This window comes from Falco rusticolus, chromosome 3 (assembly GCF_015220075.1).
Source record: "Falco rusticolus isolate bFalRus1 chromosome 3, bFalRus1.pri, whole genome shotgun sequence".
In the NCBI taxonomy this organism is placed as follows: Eukaryota; Metazoa; Chordata; class Aves; order Falconiformes; family Falconidae; genus Falco; species Falco rusticolus.
This window is the reverse complement of record NC_051189.1, coordinates 109,561,162-109,581,239: the sequence shown is the minus strand read 5'-3', so window position 1 is coordinate 109,581,239 and position 20,078 is coordinate 109,561,162. Positions and strand designations below refer to the sequence as shown.

At 50.2% G+C, this 20,078-nt stretch overlaps 2 protein-coding genes across 6 annotated transcripts in view; one reads left to right on the top strand and one right to left on the bottom strand.

Annotated features, from left to right (window-relative positions):
* Positions 1-1,008: 1,008 nt before the first annotated feature.
* On the bottom strand, positions 1,009-16,452 carry SZRD1 (SUZ RNA binding domain containing 1). Of its 5 annotated transcripts, none has more exons than XM_037380690.1 (4): positions 16,309-16,452; positions 4,539-4,588; positions 3,269-3,520; positions 1,009-2,665 (listed from the first exon to the last, which is right to left on the bottom strand). In XM_037380690.1, the coding sequence occupies exons 1-4, from the start codon at positions 16,396-16,398 to the stop codon at positions 2,563-2,565; spliced, it is 495 nt and encodes a 164-aa protein (XP_037236587.1). In that variant the 5' UTR covers positions 16,399-16,452; the 3' UTR covers positions 1,009-2,562. The 5 variants fall into 5 exon arrangements, with proteins under 5 accessions (XP_037236587.1, XP_037236585.1, XP_037236589.1 ...); XM_037380688.1 differs by having other exon boundaries at positions 3,269-3,523; positions 16,309-16,438; XM_037380692.1 differs by lacking the exon at positions 16,309-16,452 and adding an exon at positions 14,599-14,714 and having other exon boundaries at positions 3,269-3,523.
* A 454-nt stretch (positions 16,453-16,906) lies between these two features.
* The window catches only part of FBXO42 (F-box protein 42), a 49,449-nt gene continuing 46,277 nt past the window's right edge, over positions 16,907-20,078 (top strand). The window contains exon 1 of the mRNA XM_037380733.1: positions 16,907-17,045. The gene's annotated coding sequence lies outside the window, so the exon portion shown is untranslated. The remainder of the gene's footprint in view (positions 17,046-20,078) is intronic.

Here is a 20,078-nt window from a genome sequence, read left to right as displayed (position 1 = left end):
CTGGAGACACCCCGATGGCCTCTGCCCACCTCCTCCAGCAGTTCTTTAGCACAATGTCCAAGCTGGGAGGCCAGCACATCCCAACAAAATAAATAATTAAAAATAACTTAACAAGCAGCACAAGCACAGCTCACACCTGGGTCTGGAAGCCCCATCTTCCCCCCAGGCACTGCCCCTTCCCCCTCTCCTCGGACCACATCTCCCCAGCAATTCTAAAAATGGGGTAAAAATTCCCCTTTTTGGGTTAGGAGTGGCCGATTACAGCCAAATGCTCCCAGATTTTACCTTCCTGATGAATTTTTAAGCATCTACTCACGCTGGGAGCCTAAGCTGCTACTGAAACATCCCTCTTGCAGCAGCCCCTATGAGAGACGGGGATAAAAGACAGAAAAGAAGAAAAAAAAAAAAAAGTCGTTAAAAGTTTAAAGACATTTATTTAAAATACAATTTATAAAACGTTTTCTTTTCGGCGCACGTTTTGGGGTGAAAACACGCAGTACCGTGCTTATCCTCCACCTTCCCGGGATGAAGTGGCTTCCCGCAGGAACGCCGCCAAGCCCTGCCCGCGGGCGGGACGTATCCTGGTCACCGGGATGGAGGAGCCGGGAGATTTCGGTGCCGGAGGAGATTTTGGTGCCGGAGGAGATTTCAGTGCCGGAGACAGAGATTCCGGTGCCAGAGGAGGTGGCAACTTTATCACTGGCCAGCTACACCAGGAATCAGATGGATTTGGGGGTGTTTTGGCTATTAAAAGCTATTTTTAGTAATAATTAAGGAAAGGCGCGGTGACTACACTTATTGCTGACGTCCTTCTCCCCTCCCGCTCCCCTTCGGGGACTCATCCCACACCAGCCTGCAGGGGGGGGATAAATATGGGACACACACACCCCACCCCACCCCCAAAAAATAAAGCACCGGCAGTCGGGGATGCCTGGGGGATGTCTGCTTGCCCCCACCTCACCACCATCTTCGGTGCTTTAATCAGCTAATTAATGCTCTAGCGGATTCTTTTTATACACAGGTAGTTTTATTTTACCGGTATATTTTTTTTAAACTGTATTTCCACACATGTCCTTTTCTACGGTCGCTTCCCTTTGTGTAGAAGATGTCAAGATTTGCTCGTTTACCCTTGAACCTACTGAGCACAAAGCGGCAGGGAAGGCTGCACCTGTACAGAATAATCCGCTGAGAACCAGAAATGGTTTTCTAGGTACCGTCCCCTCCAAGAAGAGCATTTAGTGTTCATCTAATCCCTCAATTTTAAGTGATATTAAGGTAGGTCAGCTTCATCCAGGGGGAAACATCAGCGTTCTTGTGGAGCACCAGCCTCCCTGTCCTCTTCCTGGGAGCTGGAGGAGGAAAGTCCCTTCCCTGAAGCCTCGCAGGGAGCCAGCTGCCGCCAGGAAGACGGAGAAATCATCCGAACTTTAACCAGTGCCGTCTTCCTTCCTGATGTCTGCAATTTCGGGAGGCAAACGCAGCTTGTACCGTGACTGAGAGATCAATGGGAGCCTTCGCTCCACCACGCCACTCTGCTTCGGACCCTCGGGACATCCCGCTGGCCACTGTAGCGCCAGCCACTCGACGAACGCAGGCCATATGGAGCACAGATCCTCGCCACCTACTTGTTTCACGGACTGGAGGGCGCTGGCTATTCTCCTCCTCGCGACAGAGCCCTAATTCTTCACCACCTGGCTCTCTCTGCTGCAAAAAATGGCTGGGCAGCAGGCATTTTCATGGGATCGGTCTACATTCCCTTCTCCCCAAATACAAAAAGAACAAAAAAAAATAAAACCGATGTATTTTAAGCTTTTCTTCAAAGCCAGCAGAAAATACTAGCCAAGCTTTAACAGGTGCAAGACGTAAACTAGGTCGTCAGACTCCGCCAGCTCCCAAGGCAATCTGAAAGACCGGGTATCCCGGAGTTCACTTTCACGTGCTGATGGCAGTAGAAATAAGAGAACAAGAAGCAAGAGCTTGCCAAACCCGAGCCATTAAAGTCGCAGAAATTCATTGAAACTCCTTTTCAAACACTTAACTACCTCTCTCAATAAAAACAAATGGTTAAAATCCTTCCCATGCACTCCGTTGATCTGATATACAGAAAACAAAACAGAAAAGAAAAATAAAACAGATCCTTTGAAAAAGAACTTGCTCTTTAAGTGATGAGGACAACATGCGTGTCTGGGGAGCTTCCCATACTTTTTTTTTTTTCCTTAAATGCCAGGTTATGAGTACAACAAACATTATTGCTGGCGCTGGCTTCAACCCAAGTGGCACACACACAACTCCCTGCACCCGTCCGAGTCCTTGATACCCCCCCTCACTGTCCCCCTTCCCATTTGCAGCGACTTGGGGACAGCCCTTCTGGGTTTGCCAGTCACAGTGGGTGGAGAGGGGAGGTCACAGTGCGTGGGGTTGAAGGTCACAGTGGGCAGAGCAAAGGGGATCACAGTGCAAATAAACCAGGTAGTTCCCTTTGCTCAAGTCCGTTTGTCCGCCACGGCAGTGCGACCCGTGGCGGCGGACCCTGCCTTCCGCAGCAGCATCTCTCGCCCGCGTTTATCTGCGTTGTTTGAAGCCTTGTGAGCCATCGGGACCCAGCGGCTGCCTGATCACATTATTGGGCTGTCTGGAGTCTTCCGGCTGGGAGATCCTTGTCGGCCTGCAAGGAGAAAGGAGATCAGAGACGGAGGCAACGTGGCTGCGTAACGCTGTACACCTTCAACAAATAACCCCGCCCCTGCCTCGGTGGGAAGTCACTGCCATGGGACAAGCATCACATGTTGCTCCCTGGGACAGGGACCACCACCAAAAATCAAACCAGCCCTTCATTTCTTTCCGAAGAGCGGCCAAGACCCATGCTGCAAATAAAAGGGTGAACATGGTGCCTTCAAATAATGCACATTCATTTAAGAGTGCTTATGCCCAACTCTCCCAGCCGCACGTGGCATCTCCCTTAAGTCCAAACCCTCAGAAAAGACGAGGGTACGTCCTGCCAGGATAACTCTGATTGTCTGCACTCCTCTATATACCACAGCATACTCATCCAAAGGTCTAAGATAACCTTTACGGCCTTAGCAGGCACTTGCAGTTCCCTCAGCTCCCACATATTTGAGATTTAAGATGCCTTGCTTGCTAACAAAGCACTCCTTTCTCCCTGCTGGCCTCACTTTACCCTTCAAGGAGCTCACCCCACTCCTTCTGATAGGAGGGAGTTTGCGAGGAGCACAGGCAAAGCTGCCATGGCGCAAAAGGCTGCTCTGACCTGTCTAGAATGGGTTTCTCCTGCTCTTCTTCGGGGCTCGCGCTGCCCAATATTCGTTTCCTGGCTTCCGCGTACTCTGCCTCCCTCTGTGCCAAGGATTTCACGGGGAAGGCTGGTCTGCTGGCAGAGTTGGGATTGCTAAGCACACCGTTGGTCGTCGGCCTCTTCAAGATGCGGATCTGCGGGGGAGGACCTGCAGGAAGGCTGTCGTCCTGAATCACGATCGGCACTTTAGGAGGAGATTTTGACTTTCTACTGTTTTAAAAGAAAAACATTTGGTTGGTACTTGTTTTCTACAGCAAGCATGTTTTTCACTCTGCGTGTGAATTCCTCCCAGTCAGATGTCATTCCTGTGATTAAGAGGCAGCCTGTAATAATTAAAGACCTTGTTATATTTATAACCCTAAACTAGAGCTGCAGGCAGGTTTGCAGGAGATCAGCTCAATAAGGGAAGGAAAAAATCAATCCCTGCTGCATTCAACATCTTTAAACTCAACCAAAGGAAAGGGAAGCAGACACTGGACAAAAGTTTTAGCGCTTCTACTCAAAGATATGGGTATAAGCACCTTGATTCCATTCCCTGCAGGTATTTTTAGGGCTCCTCTTGCCAGGATACTCGGCCTTTGGCTCCAACCCTGCCATTTCACTCCTCCAAGCCAGCCTTGGCCCCCACCTTCACTATTTGAATTTTTTTTTATGGTCCCTTCTCTGTGCAGAATTCCCAGAGAAGTAATACCATGACTCTAAGTGGCCTACTAAGAATCAAAGGAGGGGGGGGGGGGTAAAGCCAACAAGAAAAAGACTTGTCAGAAGTGATTAGAAATATTTCTGCTAGAAGATGGCAACAAACACAACCCGGCCCCAACCCAAAGTAAGCAGGAAAAGAGTCTTATTGATGCAAGACACAGCAAGCCAATTCAGGGCCACGAGTTGGGATTACCTGACTCACCCATTTCTTCCTTTGAGTGTCTTTTTCTTAAATGGCTTCCCCATAGCTGTAGCTACATCCAGTCTGGGAGACCCGGCTCTGAAATAAAATCACTCTCAAGAAGCTTTCTGCTAGCCTGCTACGGATCGAAAGGGCCATCTAGTGGCATGATTACAGAGATTCCCTATTTCTCAACTCTAACCCAGTGCTCCCTGGCTCAGTTTGAAGCTGTTTCCCCACTGTCCCTGCTCCCCAGGCCTTCAAATGTCCAAGGGCATCTCAGGAAATAAGGTTTTTTGTGTTGTTTTTTTTTTTTTTAACCGACCCGTGCAGCATCATTACCTTTCCTTCTGCGTGATCTTCAGCTTCTTTTCCAACCGTCTGTCTATTTCCTAGAAAGGAAGGAGATAAAAATAAAAACCTGAAGGCTCGTCTTGGAGACTGGAGTTCGAGCCTGTCTGCGCACACATTTAATTTCACTCTTCCATACAGCAATACTATAAAGGAGGCAGAGAGAGTGTGTGCCTTCATCAGAGGATGACTTGCAAATCAAGAGGCAGAGAAAAACAAAGCCACTACATATATTCTATTGCAGCCATTAATACACCTACAGCAGGCTGTGAATTCTGCATGTCAAGGTGAGAGGGCAGCTGAGAGGCACTCATCTTTCATTTTAAGGACTTCGGCTGGCAAAAAAGCTCTGTTAAGGGTAAAAATTCACAGGAATACACAGCAAGGTATCCCCAGATCTGAGCAGGAACTGGTGCCAAACCTCTCAGGCAGAGAAACAGCACCAGCAGCCAGGCAGGGCGATCCGCATCAGACTACATGCTTGGTTTCAGCAGGGCAGCTCAGCCCCGAAGCCTGCAGCCGTTTGGAGGACTAGCCGGCAGGTCTGCATTCCTGCTGCTTGCTGCAATCACCCTCCTTCAAAAAAAGTCCCTGCCCTGCCCGACATGCACCCAAGGACTCGCCAGAGCAGAGCAGAGCCTTATTGCGCTTCTCCTTCCCTTTGCAACATAGCTGCAGAGTCATCAATCAGCAGAAAGATGTATTAATCACCCCTGAATGCCAACAGAGCGTGGCTTTAAAGCATGTCAACTTCTGACCAAAGCTTGCATCTACCTTAGCAAAGGTGTTATGTTTTGCAATCGGAGCAATTATGCAGAGAAATCTTGCTAAACAGAAAAATAAAGCCAGCTTTCAGGCCCAGTCTTGCTTTAGATAACCTTCCCCGACCTCGCTGACATCTTTAGATTCTCACAACTGCTGATGCTATTAAAAGAGCCTCCGAAACAGCAGTGTTTTATTTAATCATCAACAAAGAGGAAAAAACCCCTACCTGACAGTGTCCTAGTTTCGCCAGCCGATAACTGGCAATACTGAAGGAAATTCCAATCTTCTGGCAGAACACAGCTGCTCTACTTTTCAGGACAGTTTGCTTAACTATGCTAAAAGCTCGCTGCCAGTGAGGCCTACCCTGCCGTCAAAAACCGCAGCAGGCACAGCCCAGTGAAGAAACTGGTTTGCACAGTAATTCTCCAATGCCCCAATAAGCAGGGAATGAACACAAGTCGCTACAAGATGCCAAACCATGGTGTTTGCTCTTGGTCACGCAGCTACACAGGCCAACAGTCCATGGTAGGCTCCATCTAGAAGGGAACAGTTACAAACTGTATTTTTGATGACAAAAGGTGGGTGGGGGGTTGAATTTCCTACCAAGCTCTGTAATGGGAGGCGACGGGTGATTTGTAAGAACAAAAGCAGCCAAGGGCTTCACATGGCACTGAGCTGAAGACCAGGTCACAGCTAGAGCCTCCCATAGAGGGCAAACACACCTGCGCTTTCCTTCCTCTTCAAGAGGACTGGGAGGAAAATCCCATCCCAATGCTGCTCTGGAAGACAGAGAAAAATGTGCATCAGCCGCCTCCTACCCACAAAGGCAGAGGAATGTTCAGCCGGGAACTGGCAGCAGGGAAACGGATATCCCAGCAAGGACGGAGATGTAGAGCGGCCGGCAGCAAACAATGAAAGTCAGGTTAAGGGGAAGGGGTTAGCTCATCTGCTTGCACTACGCCTCAAGAGGTTATATCCTCCTATAGAAGAGTCTTTAAAACACTTTTTCAAACCGAAATAGTTAACCGCACCTCCTCGAGGCCTCTTGGAAGTGGTAGATGGGAAGGAAGCTTCCTTAAATATCCCTTATTAAGTACTTCAGTGCATGGGGGAGAGGGATGACAGGAGGACAGGGTGGAGGGTGGGGAAAGCATGCTCAAGAGCATCTCAACTCATTTAACTTGGCGTTCGGCGCTGTGTGGGGACTACGAAGCCAGCTGCGAGTCAGAACCGCAGCACTGAACTACTCAACTAGGGCAGACAAGCTCGACGGCCCACAGCGAGGACCGTGGGGCACAAAAGTATGACAAGCCACGTGGCAGCCACAAGGAAAGCCCCATTCTCATCTCACCTCTCTCCACCCTGGCAGAGGAGAGATGACTTTGACAAAAGCCACGTTTCTACATTCCTGGTGGCTTTGCAGGTCAGTCCTGGGGCTAAAGTCGCAGTCCATACCTAGGACTATGAGATCCTGTAATTGGAAAGCGTCAGTTTGACCTCAGCATCTGAAAAACACGCTGATTAACACGACTGTCACACTGTCTCCGAGCGCTGCTGGACAGCTCTTGACGCCCTCACACACGCCAGACTTCCTCTGACTGCATCCTCTGACACCAGAACCTGCAGCTTCCCTTACCAGAAAAAAAATCCATAGTTCTTCCATTTGCTTAACACATGCAAACTTATTCCAAGGAATCCTTCAAAACCTGCCATCACAACACCCCTCCCCAGACGAGCCCTTTAGAGTCTCAGTTGCACTCCTTCCTACACCCGTACAGACCGTTTCTTGCAAAATATTTGGTACTTTGGTCTCTCATCCCTCTGTAACTGCCAGTCCTCACTAAGTGAACGTGCACAGCCTTGGTTCACAAGCCACCGCACGCAGGCTCAACAGTTGCTCTGAGCCTGGGGAGCTCCTCACCAAGGAGCAAAGTAACAGGGCAGCTAAAATATCCTCCAAGTTCTAACACCAGCGACTGTTAGAACCACTATGTACTCTGCAAAACAAGAGGCTTCCTTCCACACGTAGAAATCCTGGCAGAATAATATAAAACAATCATCCCCACCAAATACACACGTATCACTCTCACCCCATCCAAATGTCTTACATGATCCTCGTAATCCCCAGCACTGCTGAGGGGATTCCAGCTGCCTCCAGACATGCACTGAACTCTTGGGTAGAAAAAGGTCTTCCTTTGTTTTCAAAGCAGACAGCTAGTGTAAAAAAAGCAGCTCCCCACCTCACACACACCTCCTGATGCGTTAGAAGTTGTCGTGTTTTCTTTTCAACTCACGGACTGACCCTGTCTTTTCTCAGCAGAAGTCACAGCACTGCAAACTCAGTGTTCGATGCTACTGTGTTTGGAATTGTAGGTATGGAAGCGTTTGAACAAGGATAGCATTGCCAGATCGAATGGGCAGCCCTTAAACGCCCTGCAAAACCAACTCAAGACGTTAGCAGCCTAACACAGTTAGCAGTTCGTGGTGGGAATCACGCTGCACGAATTTACAAGCTTGAGAAGCACAAACACCTCAATATGGCTTAATTCTTAATAAAATCAAATCCCGGCCGCAGCTCTGCACAGATCTGTTCGTCTGCTGATGCCATTCCCCTTCCACTGCTATGCCACATTGTCACCGAGCTGTGTGGGTAACGAGATAAAATTAGGACCTGACTTACAGGGCAAGTGCCAGGAGCACTACAACAACCCAAAGGCACGAGCTCACAGGAGAGGCAATTAGACTTGGCATTCAAGGACATCACACTGCACGTCCCCAGTAGCCGGGCAGGTCGCACCATACAAACCGCAGTTATTAATCTTCTTAGGAGGCTCTCCCTAGCTTTCATTTCCCAAACAAACTTATCTATATAATCAAAATCTAAGTCTCCTTTACATCCCTGTTCAAAACACCCTCCCCAAAGAGTACTAAAGAATCTCAACAAACTATTTTTAGTGCTATTATGTCTAGATACTAAAAAGGACCCAGACAAACAGCATGAAGAAGACACTGTTCTTTGACATTTAAGCCGCATTTGTGGATGAGGACGTAATGGAAACTAAACTCCAGCCCCATCATAGCCATCCTTCCTGCCCTTTCACCCTGAGAAAAACAGCAATGCATGAAAGGATCAATAAAATGCCCCTTGGAAAGCAGTTAGACACCAAGACACAAACCTGCTGCTTGGATGTGACACTCCTATGGTCTGTCATCCTAAATAAGTACCCCACCAATATAGCTGATGCTTTTGCGATGTTACTGGCGAGCTGACGGTGGATACTCCCCCCCCCGCCCCCCCAACACTCCAGAAATGTGCCCTTAAGGAAGAGATGCCCCTGCAGAGGCTGGGTCCTACAGATCACGGTTTCACATGGGGTCTAGGCACATTCCCAAGTAAACCCAGTTCTCCAGCGTGCTGCAAAGCAGAGAGAGGCCCGAGTCAGCCCTAGCTGTTGTCTAAAGAACTTTGTGGGAATAACTGTACTGTGTCAGACACGTATAAAGAATTACCCTTCCCATCATTGCCAGCAAAGCCTCTCTAAATAGACTAAACAACAGCAGCTCCAAGCTCTGCTGATACAGGGGAAAGGAACAAGATAACTGCTGGCTATTTTTTATTTCAAGTTTAGTGAGTAACCACAACTGAATGTTAGAAGGAAGGCAAAGGCTTGGGCTTCATATAAACCCCTCACTCTCAGAGGGTATCTCCCCCTTTCCTCCAAAATTAGGTTACTTTGCAGAAATTGAGCAAAGATACCTACAGGCCCTCCTGCCAGAGCACAGGACAGTCACTGATAAAGGAAGCTGTGCTCCCTTAGATATTTGATAACATTTCAAATATGCAGCTCTAGAAAACCATTAACCACGTTCTTTGATGTATTTACTGGAGTTTACTCCCAAACACAACCTTCTACCCTTGCTCATCGAAATAATGTGGAAGATCAGACCCAGAAAGGGGGGGATTTAGGCTAGAGTTGCATCCTCCCACATCAACACTAAAAACAAAGCCTCATCTGCTTTTATTAAAAGCACCATCAGATACTCTGGCATTTTCTAAAGGACAGGAGATAAACTTCAAGGCCTGGTTAATGTTCTCTTCTTTAGGAAAAAAAAAAAAAAAGGTTTTAACATCTGAGGTTACCAAAGCTGTTAATGGGTACCCAACAACTTCCAGCTGCAGATATCAGACTCACTACTTCATCGAAAACACAGCCAAGTAAGAGCAGAACTAGATAATTCTAAGGTACCTCCAAGCTGACTTCTCATTAGCTACCTATTTCTTTCCTCTGAAGATAAATTAATCTTCTATTAATTACTGAAACATTCCAATTCCTGAGGCTATTGGGAATCAGACTGCTTCATTAATTAATTCTCCAAGTTACTCTTCTTACTTCAGATCCTGGCAGTGGACTGTACCCAAGGAAGCCACAGATGCTTTTAAGCTGTGCTGGCATTTACATCCTCCATAGGTAGATAATGCTTCTCGGCAGCTAGGATATTGGGAAACAAGACATGAGAGTATTTTTGGGAACAAGCCTGGCAGGCACCACACGGTATTCCCAGCATGGACGTGTTCTGGGCCACGGGAAAGCTTTTGAGAGGGCTGCAGTTCCTTCTCCCTCCCTACCCTTTGCACCTCCTGGGGTGGGCATGTTGCACAGATGCTCCTCAGAGATCCAGATTGGGAATATATTTACATCCCTTATCAACCTAGAAAAAAAAAAAAAAGACAACCAGCGGCTAAACCCTAGCAAAAGCCCTCTGCATGCTTTTCCACAAAGGCATCGGAACATCTCTTAATCTAGAGGATCACCTTTACCTTCTGCAGCCAGGTCCCTGCCCAGGGTCGATCAGCCCACCCAGCTGCTCAAGGTCTGTGACAGCAGGTATGAAACAGCGACCGCTCGAGTGACCCAGGCAGGGCCACACAGGATTTGCTGCGATATCCCAAACCCAATACTCACTTCACGGTATTAAGGTACCTGTTCATTCCCAACCTACAAACACCACCCTTCTTATCAAACAAACTGCCTCCACCTAAGCAATGCTGAGCAGCAGGAACAAAATCTTGCCAGATTCAAGATTTTTTTGACCAACGACAAACACTTAAAGCAAATATTCAGCAGAAGTTTTACAAAAATCATTTTGATCCGTGAAGCCAAAACCCATCCTCACAGCCATGACATCAAAAATCCGTGGTTATCCTCCCAGGTTTCCTCCAGGGTACAGTTGCTGCACACCAAAACCCTGTTAATTTGTCCTCTGATCACACAAGTAGTTGGCAGACCGGAGGTCACAGTATTACACTCCAAAATATTTCCCTTTTGACTTCTCTGTACTTCGATCATATTTAGCAACTCAAAGCAACGCTAGCCAAAACCTTTATAACCAGGGAATGCGCTGCCTTTGCTGGAGGGTGAAATTCACGGTGGGCAGCCCTCTGCCACTCACACAGACCAATTTAAAGCCAACAGAAATGAGGTTTCTTTGCAAACCTCCGGTGAATGGTCCCCACCAAGTGCCACAACCCAAGCAGCTGGCAATCCCCATCCCCACACACAAAGGACAAAGTTCAGTCACGCACATTCGGCTGCTCACATCCTCCCCAAGCAGCCTGTAATCAGATGATCCAGGGGGCTGTCTCTCTCTCTCTGGTCGCAATCAGTGAAGCAAGGCACAGTCTCACCAAGGGACCTAGACTCTGGACTGTGGCAGTTTTAAGTACTGCCAGGGAGGTTGTAGGCAGCAGCTGGGAGCTAACTGCCCTGCAAACTGTCCCTCAGCAAACTGAAGTGGAAAAAAAAAAGATACAGAAGATAATTTTTTATTTTTTGGTAAGCTTTTTGGGGTTGCCAGACTAACATTTTATCTGCACAGACTCTGACTTTAAATAAGTTATGAGTTAAGAAGACCCTGATATACTCAAATACTAGTTAGTGGAGGAATAAGCAATCAATCCAGCTGAAGAGTGCCAATTCCAGGCTGAGGATTACCTGCAACCTTGGACACAGGGCTTCCACTCCAGTTTTGGAGCCCAGATTCCCACTTGACATTTAATTATTAGTTTAACCAGGTAAATGGACTCAGGTGTCACAAACAGACCTCTCATTTGCGATCTCCCTCTTCCCTAAAGCCAGCTAGGCCACGCAAAAGAAAAACAAGCCAGGCATTAAGTCATATTAGTGTTTACTAACCCAGACTGGGTCTTTGAAGCCTGGCGCTTCAACCCTTATTCGTAACTCGGACAACTCATTCATGCTTTACACGCTGGTTTTCCATCCGTAACTCGACAACAAGCAAAACCTCCCCATTTCACTGACATTTTGAAGACCTCTTAGATCTAACAGCGATCTAGAGGCCTCACCAAATTCTGCTGCACCAGCATTAACACCCCTGTGCCTGCAGGACCCCTGGGATCAGTGAAGCTGCTGGAGTAGAGGGAAGCTGCTTGGCCTGTGGTGATTCAGCAGGGTGGCACATACCCAGGGAGCTGCTCCTTTTTCAGGCAAGCACTGGGTAATTCTGATGACACAGAAGACTAAAAGACAAACAGAAGCCATGTTAAAGACTGGGGCGGGGGGGGGGGAACCCAAAACCTGAGGATCAGTTTTACAGCTACTTGATGGACCAAACCAAAGTAGATCTGTGTCAGGTTTTCAGGGGGGGTTCCCTCAGCCTATGAGATTGGAGCGCTGCCTGTTTTGGAAGGCAGATGGGCAAGAGATAAACGAGGTAAATTGTAACTAGGAGGCCACAGCATCTCTGCTCAGCCTGGAACTGCCTCTTGCTGAGAGCCACCTTCTTTAAGGCCTCAAGTAAAAGCTTGCAGCCTAACACCAAAACTACACACACAAAAAAAGACCAGCACTAAAAATCTGATGTACTTTCTGTCCTAAGGAATACCACCTGGGTGGAACATTAAAAAATTACATGCCGAGAAGCAGGCCATGAATCCCCGAAGCCCACCACGGAACTCCTGCTACATGTCTACTGTTCCTCAGAGATGTGCTGTAAATAATACTATATACAGTTGATAAAAGGAATAAATAGCAAATCAGGTTAGGAGAAGAATATGTGTTTAAAGCTGCTCCTTGGTGTCTCTTTGTTTTATTGCATATTTCTCTTGAGCACTGACAATGACTGTCACATCTTGAGCCCTTACATTGTGTTCTGTCTTGTTCCGCCTCGGATTCACACCAAATAAAAGTCAAAAGATGATAAAGGAAATTCCTTAAGACAAAAAAAAAAACCAACACCCTGTGATGACAGGACCAGGCCAACTTATATGCCTTTCCCGTACATCATTTTTCCTCTTGCACCGTCAATAGAAGATCCGCTTCACCCAGGCAGTTCCCAGGCTCCCCTGCCCAAAGACTGCAGCGGGGTTTTGGGCACAGAGAGCAGCAGGTGCACCTGCAATCTCCTTCAACTGCCAACAAACAAGTCACTCATGGTGACTGCTCTGCAGCAGTGCCTCTTCCTGCCTTCTGTTCCTCTTTTCTCAACCTGCCTACCTCTAGTAGCTTTGATTTCTGTAGCAGCACGGACAGCCTACAGTCTCCAACTGCACCAGCATCCCTTTGGACCATGAAAAACTGAAGACAAGAGGAGGTTGGGCTCTCCCCTGCTCCATCCCACTTATTTTGCTTCCTGCAGCCACCAGCAGCAGCAGCAGGTCTCCTTCCTGCCAGGCAGGGTTTGAAAATGACCTTTCTAAACCATGACAGATGCCAAAAGGCATCTCCTGTCTCTTATCTTACGTAAGAAGAGCTCCTGCCGCAGACAGCTTGCTTTTCTTGTTGCTTCAACTGCATCCAAAACCCCAACAACTGCAAAAGCAGTTGCAAGCATTGCAGCAGCTCCTCAAGAAATCTCTCTGCTCAGCAGCACAAGCACCACAGAGTTTACGAACACAAATTCCCAGCAGTTTGTACTGGAAAAGGATGTGAGAAAGGACAGGCAACAGATTACCCCTTCTAAGGGCTTTAGCAGAACACCTAAAAGGTACAAGCTGAAAGGACAAAGAAGACAGACAACCAGTGGCTGGGATTTGAGCACCCCTACAATTTTAAATCATTACTCAAGGCTACAGCTATCATCAGCTCCCGCAACACAAGCTATGTCCCTTCATGGAATGATTTAACAAGTGCCGGAATTAACCCCACCGCCCAGCACGAGGCTTCCTATGACTGCAGTCTCACGGCATTGGCAAGAGGAGAGTGCGAGCGCTTTGCTTACGCTGCCTGCCTGCCGCTGGCATCTCTCACACCGCTTGGCAAGGGCATTGAGTTACAGGCTCTATTTTGCTACCCTTTTTCTGGCCAGCTGTAACCCAATCTCCTGACCAGAATCAAATTCAGTCTTCTCACCAAGTCATTGTTGTGAAGTCCTTCTGCCCTCTGATCGTTAACGAGCCCACTGAACTTATTAAAACAGGAGTCTGCCTGGCAGAGATGGTTTCCTTTCTCTCGTCGCACTGTTGTGAATACCCCGCAGATCACCCGCCCACACTCCTGCTAAAATAATAATTTTATTTTGCAAGCGTAGCGCACACACAAGTGCTTTGGAGTCTCTCAGCATGAGAGACGTGATGAAAACTTCGGCTATTGAGCTGCCTATTAAAAGCAGGCGAGAACTTCAACTGCAACACTGGAAGCTGCACTAGGCCCCACTATGACTCTCCACGTTTTGTCCTAACCAAAGAGCACGTTCACCTCGAGCGAGGGGGAGAAAGGGCTTTTGATGTGAACCCCCAGCTCTGCCAGAACACCCCGTGAGACACAGCCCACCCGCCCCTCCCCCCAGGCCCTGCGAGGGTTAACGTGATGCTAGGGAGGCACGTTTTGTGGGAACCCCTCTGAAGAGGGAACAAGCTACCCGCCATCCTCCCAGCACCCACAACACGCTCCTCGGCAGCAGGAGCTTTATTCCGGGCTCGGCTGCGACCCGCACCGACCAGCCGCTGCCGCCCTGCCCGCAGCCCCACAAGGCCGGGCAGAGAGAGAGGTGGGTCTGGCAACCAAATGTAAACCGGCGGCAGAAGGACGGGCAGGGAGCGGATCCCTGCGGCAGCCCCGGCACCGGGGGATGAAGAAGAGGCGAGAGGGAGGGGCTGGGGCCGGGCTGCAGCCCCCCGCGGCGAGCGAAGCCGCGGTCACTTTAAGAGGCCTAGCAGGCACTGCGTGCCCTCCGCGCCCCAGCGCCTCCTCCAGCGCCGCCGCACCGCCTCCCCCTCTCCCCCCGCTACCTCCCACCCGCCCGCACCGCCCCGAGCAGCCGCCCTCACCCCGCTGTCGGCCGCCTCCTCCCAGCTCTCGGCGACCTCCTCATCTTCCATTTTAATTCCCCTCCGCCGCCGCCGCCGTCAGCCCGCGCCCCGCGCATGCGCCGCCACCGCCTACCGGGCCGCGCGCCTGCGCCCCGCAGGGCAGGGGCGGGCACAGCGCACGCGCGGCGGGCGGCCGCGCGCCACCACGTGCGGCAGGGCGGGGAGGGCGGCTCACCCGCGCCCCCTGGCGGCCGGGAGGACCGAGGGCGGGGACGGGGTACGGGCACACGCGTGTGAGTGGCGCTTGAACGCCCACGCCGAGCCAAACGCTCGAACAGCTCGGCGATTTTGGGGTGTTTTGCCTTAATTGAGAGCCAAAGTAACTGACCGGGATTTTACTAAATGTTGTTCGTTAACCACTCACCACAGCGTCCCTCGTGCAGGCACTGAGGTGTCCGTGTGTCCTTCCATCACCCCAGTTACACAAACTAATCCCTCCCCTACTCTAAAATCTCGTAAGGATAACCCAGTCCAGCTCCAGCCTTTAAAAATAGCTAGATTACCCCCCAAAAACCCTAATTTATTACGTTCACCTCATTTGTAACCGTGACACTTACCATACCAGTGTATTACTTTGAGCTCTGAGTGATACAAAGGTATCCAGGGTGAGGGTGGGATTTAAATTTTGCTGTCTGCAAAATTAAATGGCCCTTCCAGTGTCCTAAAAAATCCAAGCATTTGGACAGGTAGTTACAGAAACTGCCCTTAAAATTTCCCCCAAGCACCCCACCCGAGAGCTGCAGTTTGCCGGCAGATGGCGATCAGCTTCTTAAAAAAAACTTAACACAAATAAAACCCTTTTAAAAAAATCCTGACACAAACGCAGTGGTTTGCCCTGGCCCCTTCCCCAGGTCTCCCTCTCTTCTGCCAAGCTCAAAATCTGGGCAGGGAACTGCCGGACACCCTCACAGCTGAGTTTTGGGGGGGTTGTTTATTGAAAGAACTGCTAGTGGGGTTTTGCTGGGCATATAGCATTGGAGGTAGGTGGGTTATAGTCTCGAATTTCAACTTTTTTGGTACCCCAGAGGGGCTGGAGATGGCATCTCCCCTCCCTGGGAGAGATGCAGGGCTCATGGGAATGGTGCAGGTGGCAGGAAAGGGTGCAGCAGCCTTAGGCTGTTCCTACCCATCCTCTGGGATTTTTCCAGAAGGAAACAGGAACCATGTTTTCAAGCAGCCAGTGCTCGGTATTGTTGGCTCAATTTGTAGCCTATTTAATGTCCCAGCAGTGTTATTCATGGATGTTTCTCTACATTCTGCTGGTTTCACCCATACCATAAGAAATCCCAATCAATCCCATTCCCAGCCATGGTACCCATTTGACACTGAGCATCCTACCAAAATGCGCGCATATGTTTTGGGAATGTGATCTTAATAATTGTATACATGGACCCAGGTGAACACTGGGTTACTTATGTGCATGTGGACAGATTCCACATCTCCTTTGAGGTAATCCCAGCCTCCACAAGGCATTTGGGGCATCCAATTCAGCAGGGCATGTATCCAGAATGCTGAGCAGCAACCTCTGTGGTAGATGCAGGTCTGTAGAAGACAGAGAGGATGGCAGCGCCTTCCTTTACCCCTTTCCCAGAGGAATAACGCCACCCCACAACTCAGCAGCATGACCACATGTCAAAACACAGACCTATCACGTCCAGACATACGTACCCCCACATGGAAGGGCTCCAGTGGCACTGAGGGCTCCCTCCTTCCCTCACTTCTGTGGTGAAACAGGCACCTACTGTCCTTCAGGCACATGGACCGCCCCCCTCTCCCTTCTGGGACATTCCCGACTCGCCTCCTGCCTGAGGAGATGGCCAGGCCCTGGGAGAGAGGCAGCAATGTGGCTGGCCTACAGCAGGTAGCCCTGACCCTGTGGGTCCCCAGGCCCCGGCTGTGCCTCCCCAGGGAGCAGCTGAAGAGGGGAGCTCGCAAAGGGGCAAGGCGTGAGGTGAAGGGCGGCGGGTGAGGCCTGCGAGGCAGCTAGGAAGGAGAGGAAGCCGCCCTGCCACCTTCTCCGCAGAGCCGACCTTCCCAACATGGCGGCCTCGCTCGCCCGTCCCTTCCAACATGGCGGCGGGACGGCGCGCGTGCCCTGCGCGAGGCCCTTCAAACATGGCGGCCAGAGTCCGCCCCGATGCTATGGCGGGCGGAACCGACCTTCCCATCATGGCGCCCCCGCCACGTGACCCCGCCTCCCCGCCCCCTCCGCTGTCATGTGACGCGGGCCCGGCCCGCGCCTGCGCAGTGCGCTCTCCGCCGCGGCCGGAGCGGCGGTGGCGGCAGAGGGGAGGGGAGGGAAGATGGCGGCGCCGGTTCGAGCCGTCACCCGGGCGACGCGGCGGCCCCGGCGTCTGCAGCCCTGAGGGCCTGGCCTAGCTGCGGCGGGCGGTGGCCGGCGGCAGGTGAGCGGCCCCGCGGTGCGGCTCCCTGGGGCGGGGGGCGGGGGGAGCCCCGGTGGGTAGCGTCCCTTCCCTGGGGAGCGGGGCGGCGGCGGCGGGCCCGGCCCGCCGGGCCCCTCAGGCCCCTCAGGGCGGGACAGGCCTCGCCTGGAGGAGGGCACCCATTTGGAGCCTTGAGGGTGGGGCTGAGCCCCTCTTTGCCTCTTATCTCTTGGGGGGGGGGAGGGGCTGGTATTGAGGGCAGAGCCACCGGGGTGTTGTACCACCCCCACCCCCCGAGGGCTCGGCCCTGTGAGGGGGAAGGCCCCTTCCCGCGGTGGGCACCAGCAGCCCCGGGGGGGACAAGGTGAAGGCAGCCCCGGGGTCTTTCTCAGTGTTGGGGGTGGGCAAAACCTGCCCCCCTCCAGCCCCCCATAAAGAAAAACAAACAATCAAAAACCCCACCAGGTTTCCCCCCAAAAATCAGGGTTGGCGTTGGGCAGCCCCAAGGTGCTGGCTGGCAGGGCTGGGGGCTGCTGTGGGCTGCGGCTGCCTCAAAGGCTCATCTATGTAAAAACAAAGCTGAGGCTTATTCTCCAGTTATTCTCCAAATAACTCCCTGTCTTGACTCGCTTCCACGTTGGTTCATGGCAGGCTGCTCGCCTTATAGTGTATCTCTATTTGTTTTGGTCCTGAAAGCATTGTGTTCAATCGGCAGCAGTGGCCAGCTCAGTATTTATCAGCCCAACAGGGTTTGGGGTTTTATTCCCCATTGTCTTCACTGCTAATTCCTTGTCGGTGATTTGAAAATGGTTTTATTTATTATTATTTTCTTGTCACAACGGGGCTGGGCTGAGCAGACACTGCAGGGGCTTGTCTCGATGCACGGGTCTCGCTCAGGAGAATTACCTCATGCTGCCTGCAAGATGCTGCCCAAACCTCTCTGGGGTGAAGTGTCTCGCTTCAAGCCTGTTTGGGTTTTCAAATCAGCCAGGGCATTTCTTGGGAGCCATAAAAGCAGAAGTAGAGCCTTGGTACCTTGCTTTTAATAAGCTAAATTCTTAATTAATGCTTGGAGGAAGAACAAAAGGGAAGTCGTGCAAACTGAAATGCTTGTCTGCAGTACAGTGAATTGGTTTGTTACATGGGCACTGTGTCCTGTTTGTAAGATAACCCGGTTGATCGCTGGGGATGTTGTTTGTATTATAATGGATTTAATTATCACTAGTGAGACCAGCTCATGCTGTAGGTCAGCAGCTGAAAGTCCCCCCCCTTTACTAAAGGGGACACGAATTAAAATAAATTACATTTGAGGTGCTGCTGACCTAAATTTGTAACCTGGGTGTAACAATGTCACGATGTCTTTACCCACCCTGCCTTCAAAAGTGAAGGAGCCCAATGCCTGAATCAATCCGCTGCCTTGCACGTGGCCTCATGAAGCCCCGAACTGGTGATGCTGCTGCAGTGCCCTAACTAATTGCTTGGTATTGCAACGCAGCAGTCGCAGCCTGGGCTTGGCCCTTCCAGAAAGTCAAATCTCCGAGCCAGCTGTTAATTCAAGAGTTAAGAGACTTGCTGTTATTTCCTCATTTCCGTGGCCATGCATGTCGCCACCACCATCTCTCCTTCTTTTTCCTTACGCTCATGCCTGAGAGAGGCCAAATACCAGGTCCCTCAGGTTTGCCTGGGGTCAGTCTTTCCCTGGTGTCGGAATTGGGAGAGAAGAGAACAAAATCCTGGGCAGGAATCTAGGCTATTCCCAAGGCAGGATGATACATCTCTTGCAGAGGGAGAAATTACAGTTGTTACTGTATCGGGTTCAATCCTGTTCACCAGGGCTTTTGTACATGCATGCTTCTAGCAGAAGCAGAATTGCGAAGGTGTTTGTGCGTGTTTTTCCTGCTGTGTTACCTGGTATTTTAACTGATGGGTGACTCCGCCCAAGCAGCATTTTTTCCACAGTGGCAAGTGAAGCACTTGGGTTTGAAAGGCACCGCATGGTTTTATTATTGTGCTGGTTTCCAAACCTGCGCTCATTTACTCTTGTGGACTCTTACAGGCAGTATGTGTAATTTAAAATTTTAATTTGAGTTTACTGCAGCTTTTAGTCTCTGGGACTCAAATTTTCTTTGTCTTTGGCTGTCGGAGAAGCCCAAGAAGAAATCTTGCCTGCAGAACAAATGTTATTGTCCTGCCTGTGGTTGGTATAAGGATCGGGGTGGTTTATTGCTGCTGTTGAACGTGTGTTAACTTTGACTTGGGGGTTTCAAGCTGCTGGTATTGCTAGCTGCTGCGTGGGGCACCTTCTGAAGGCGGGAGTTTGTTCCCAAGGATAGCAGGGATGCGCTCCACTATCTTGTCCTTAATCTCACGAAATTTAGTGTGTAAAATCTTCACTTTTAACAGAAGGAGTGACACTAGCTGTAGCTTTGGAGTGGGAGGATGGGGGTGGTCTGTTCTCTGTGTGTTCCCAGTGCACAACTGGTTTGTGAAGGTCTGTTTTCAGGACTTCAAAGAGGCATTGGGTTTCGGTGCAGCCAGCTTCGCCCGCTGCCGATTCCAGCCACTTCCACAGGATGTGAGCGACTGCTGCTGGAAAAGGTTCCCACTTTCTGTATAAACAGAGCTACGCCTCCGAGGGAAGTTATTTTTCCCTGTGTATTTAGTCATGGCAGGCTTTGTAAAACATTGATTCAGGCTTTGCCCTGAGAAATATTCTTTAAAGTTGAACGTAAGTGAGCTTTGAGCCTTGGCTTTTGAAATACAGCATCGCATGGGGATGTCTGTGAGAACTTAGAGAAGGTGTTAGAGCCAGAGCTAGGCTCAGATTTGGTCCAAATCTAGATAAAAGCCTGTGAAAAAGGACTCTGGTGGCCCTGATAATGTGTTCCATGGGTGTTTCTCCAGGTAAGAGCTCCTTTTGGAGTATGTTTTCTGATCTGAGTGGGACCATCTGCAGTTGTTGATGTCCCAGAGAGATGCGTCAAGGTATCTGGGCTGTGCTGTCGTTAACAGCTAATGCAGCTTTTTGATGTAGTTTAGAAATTCAGGTCAAAA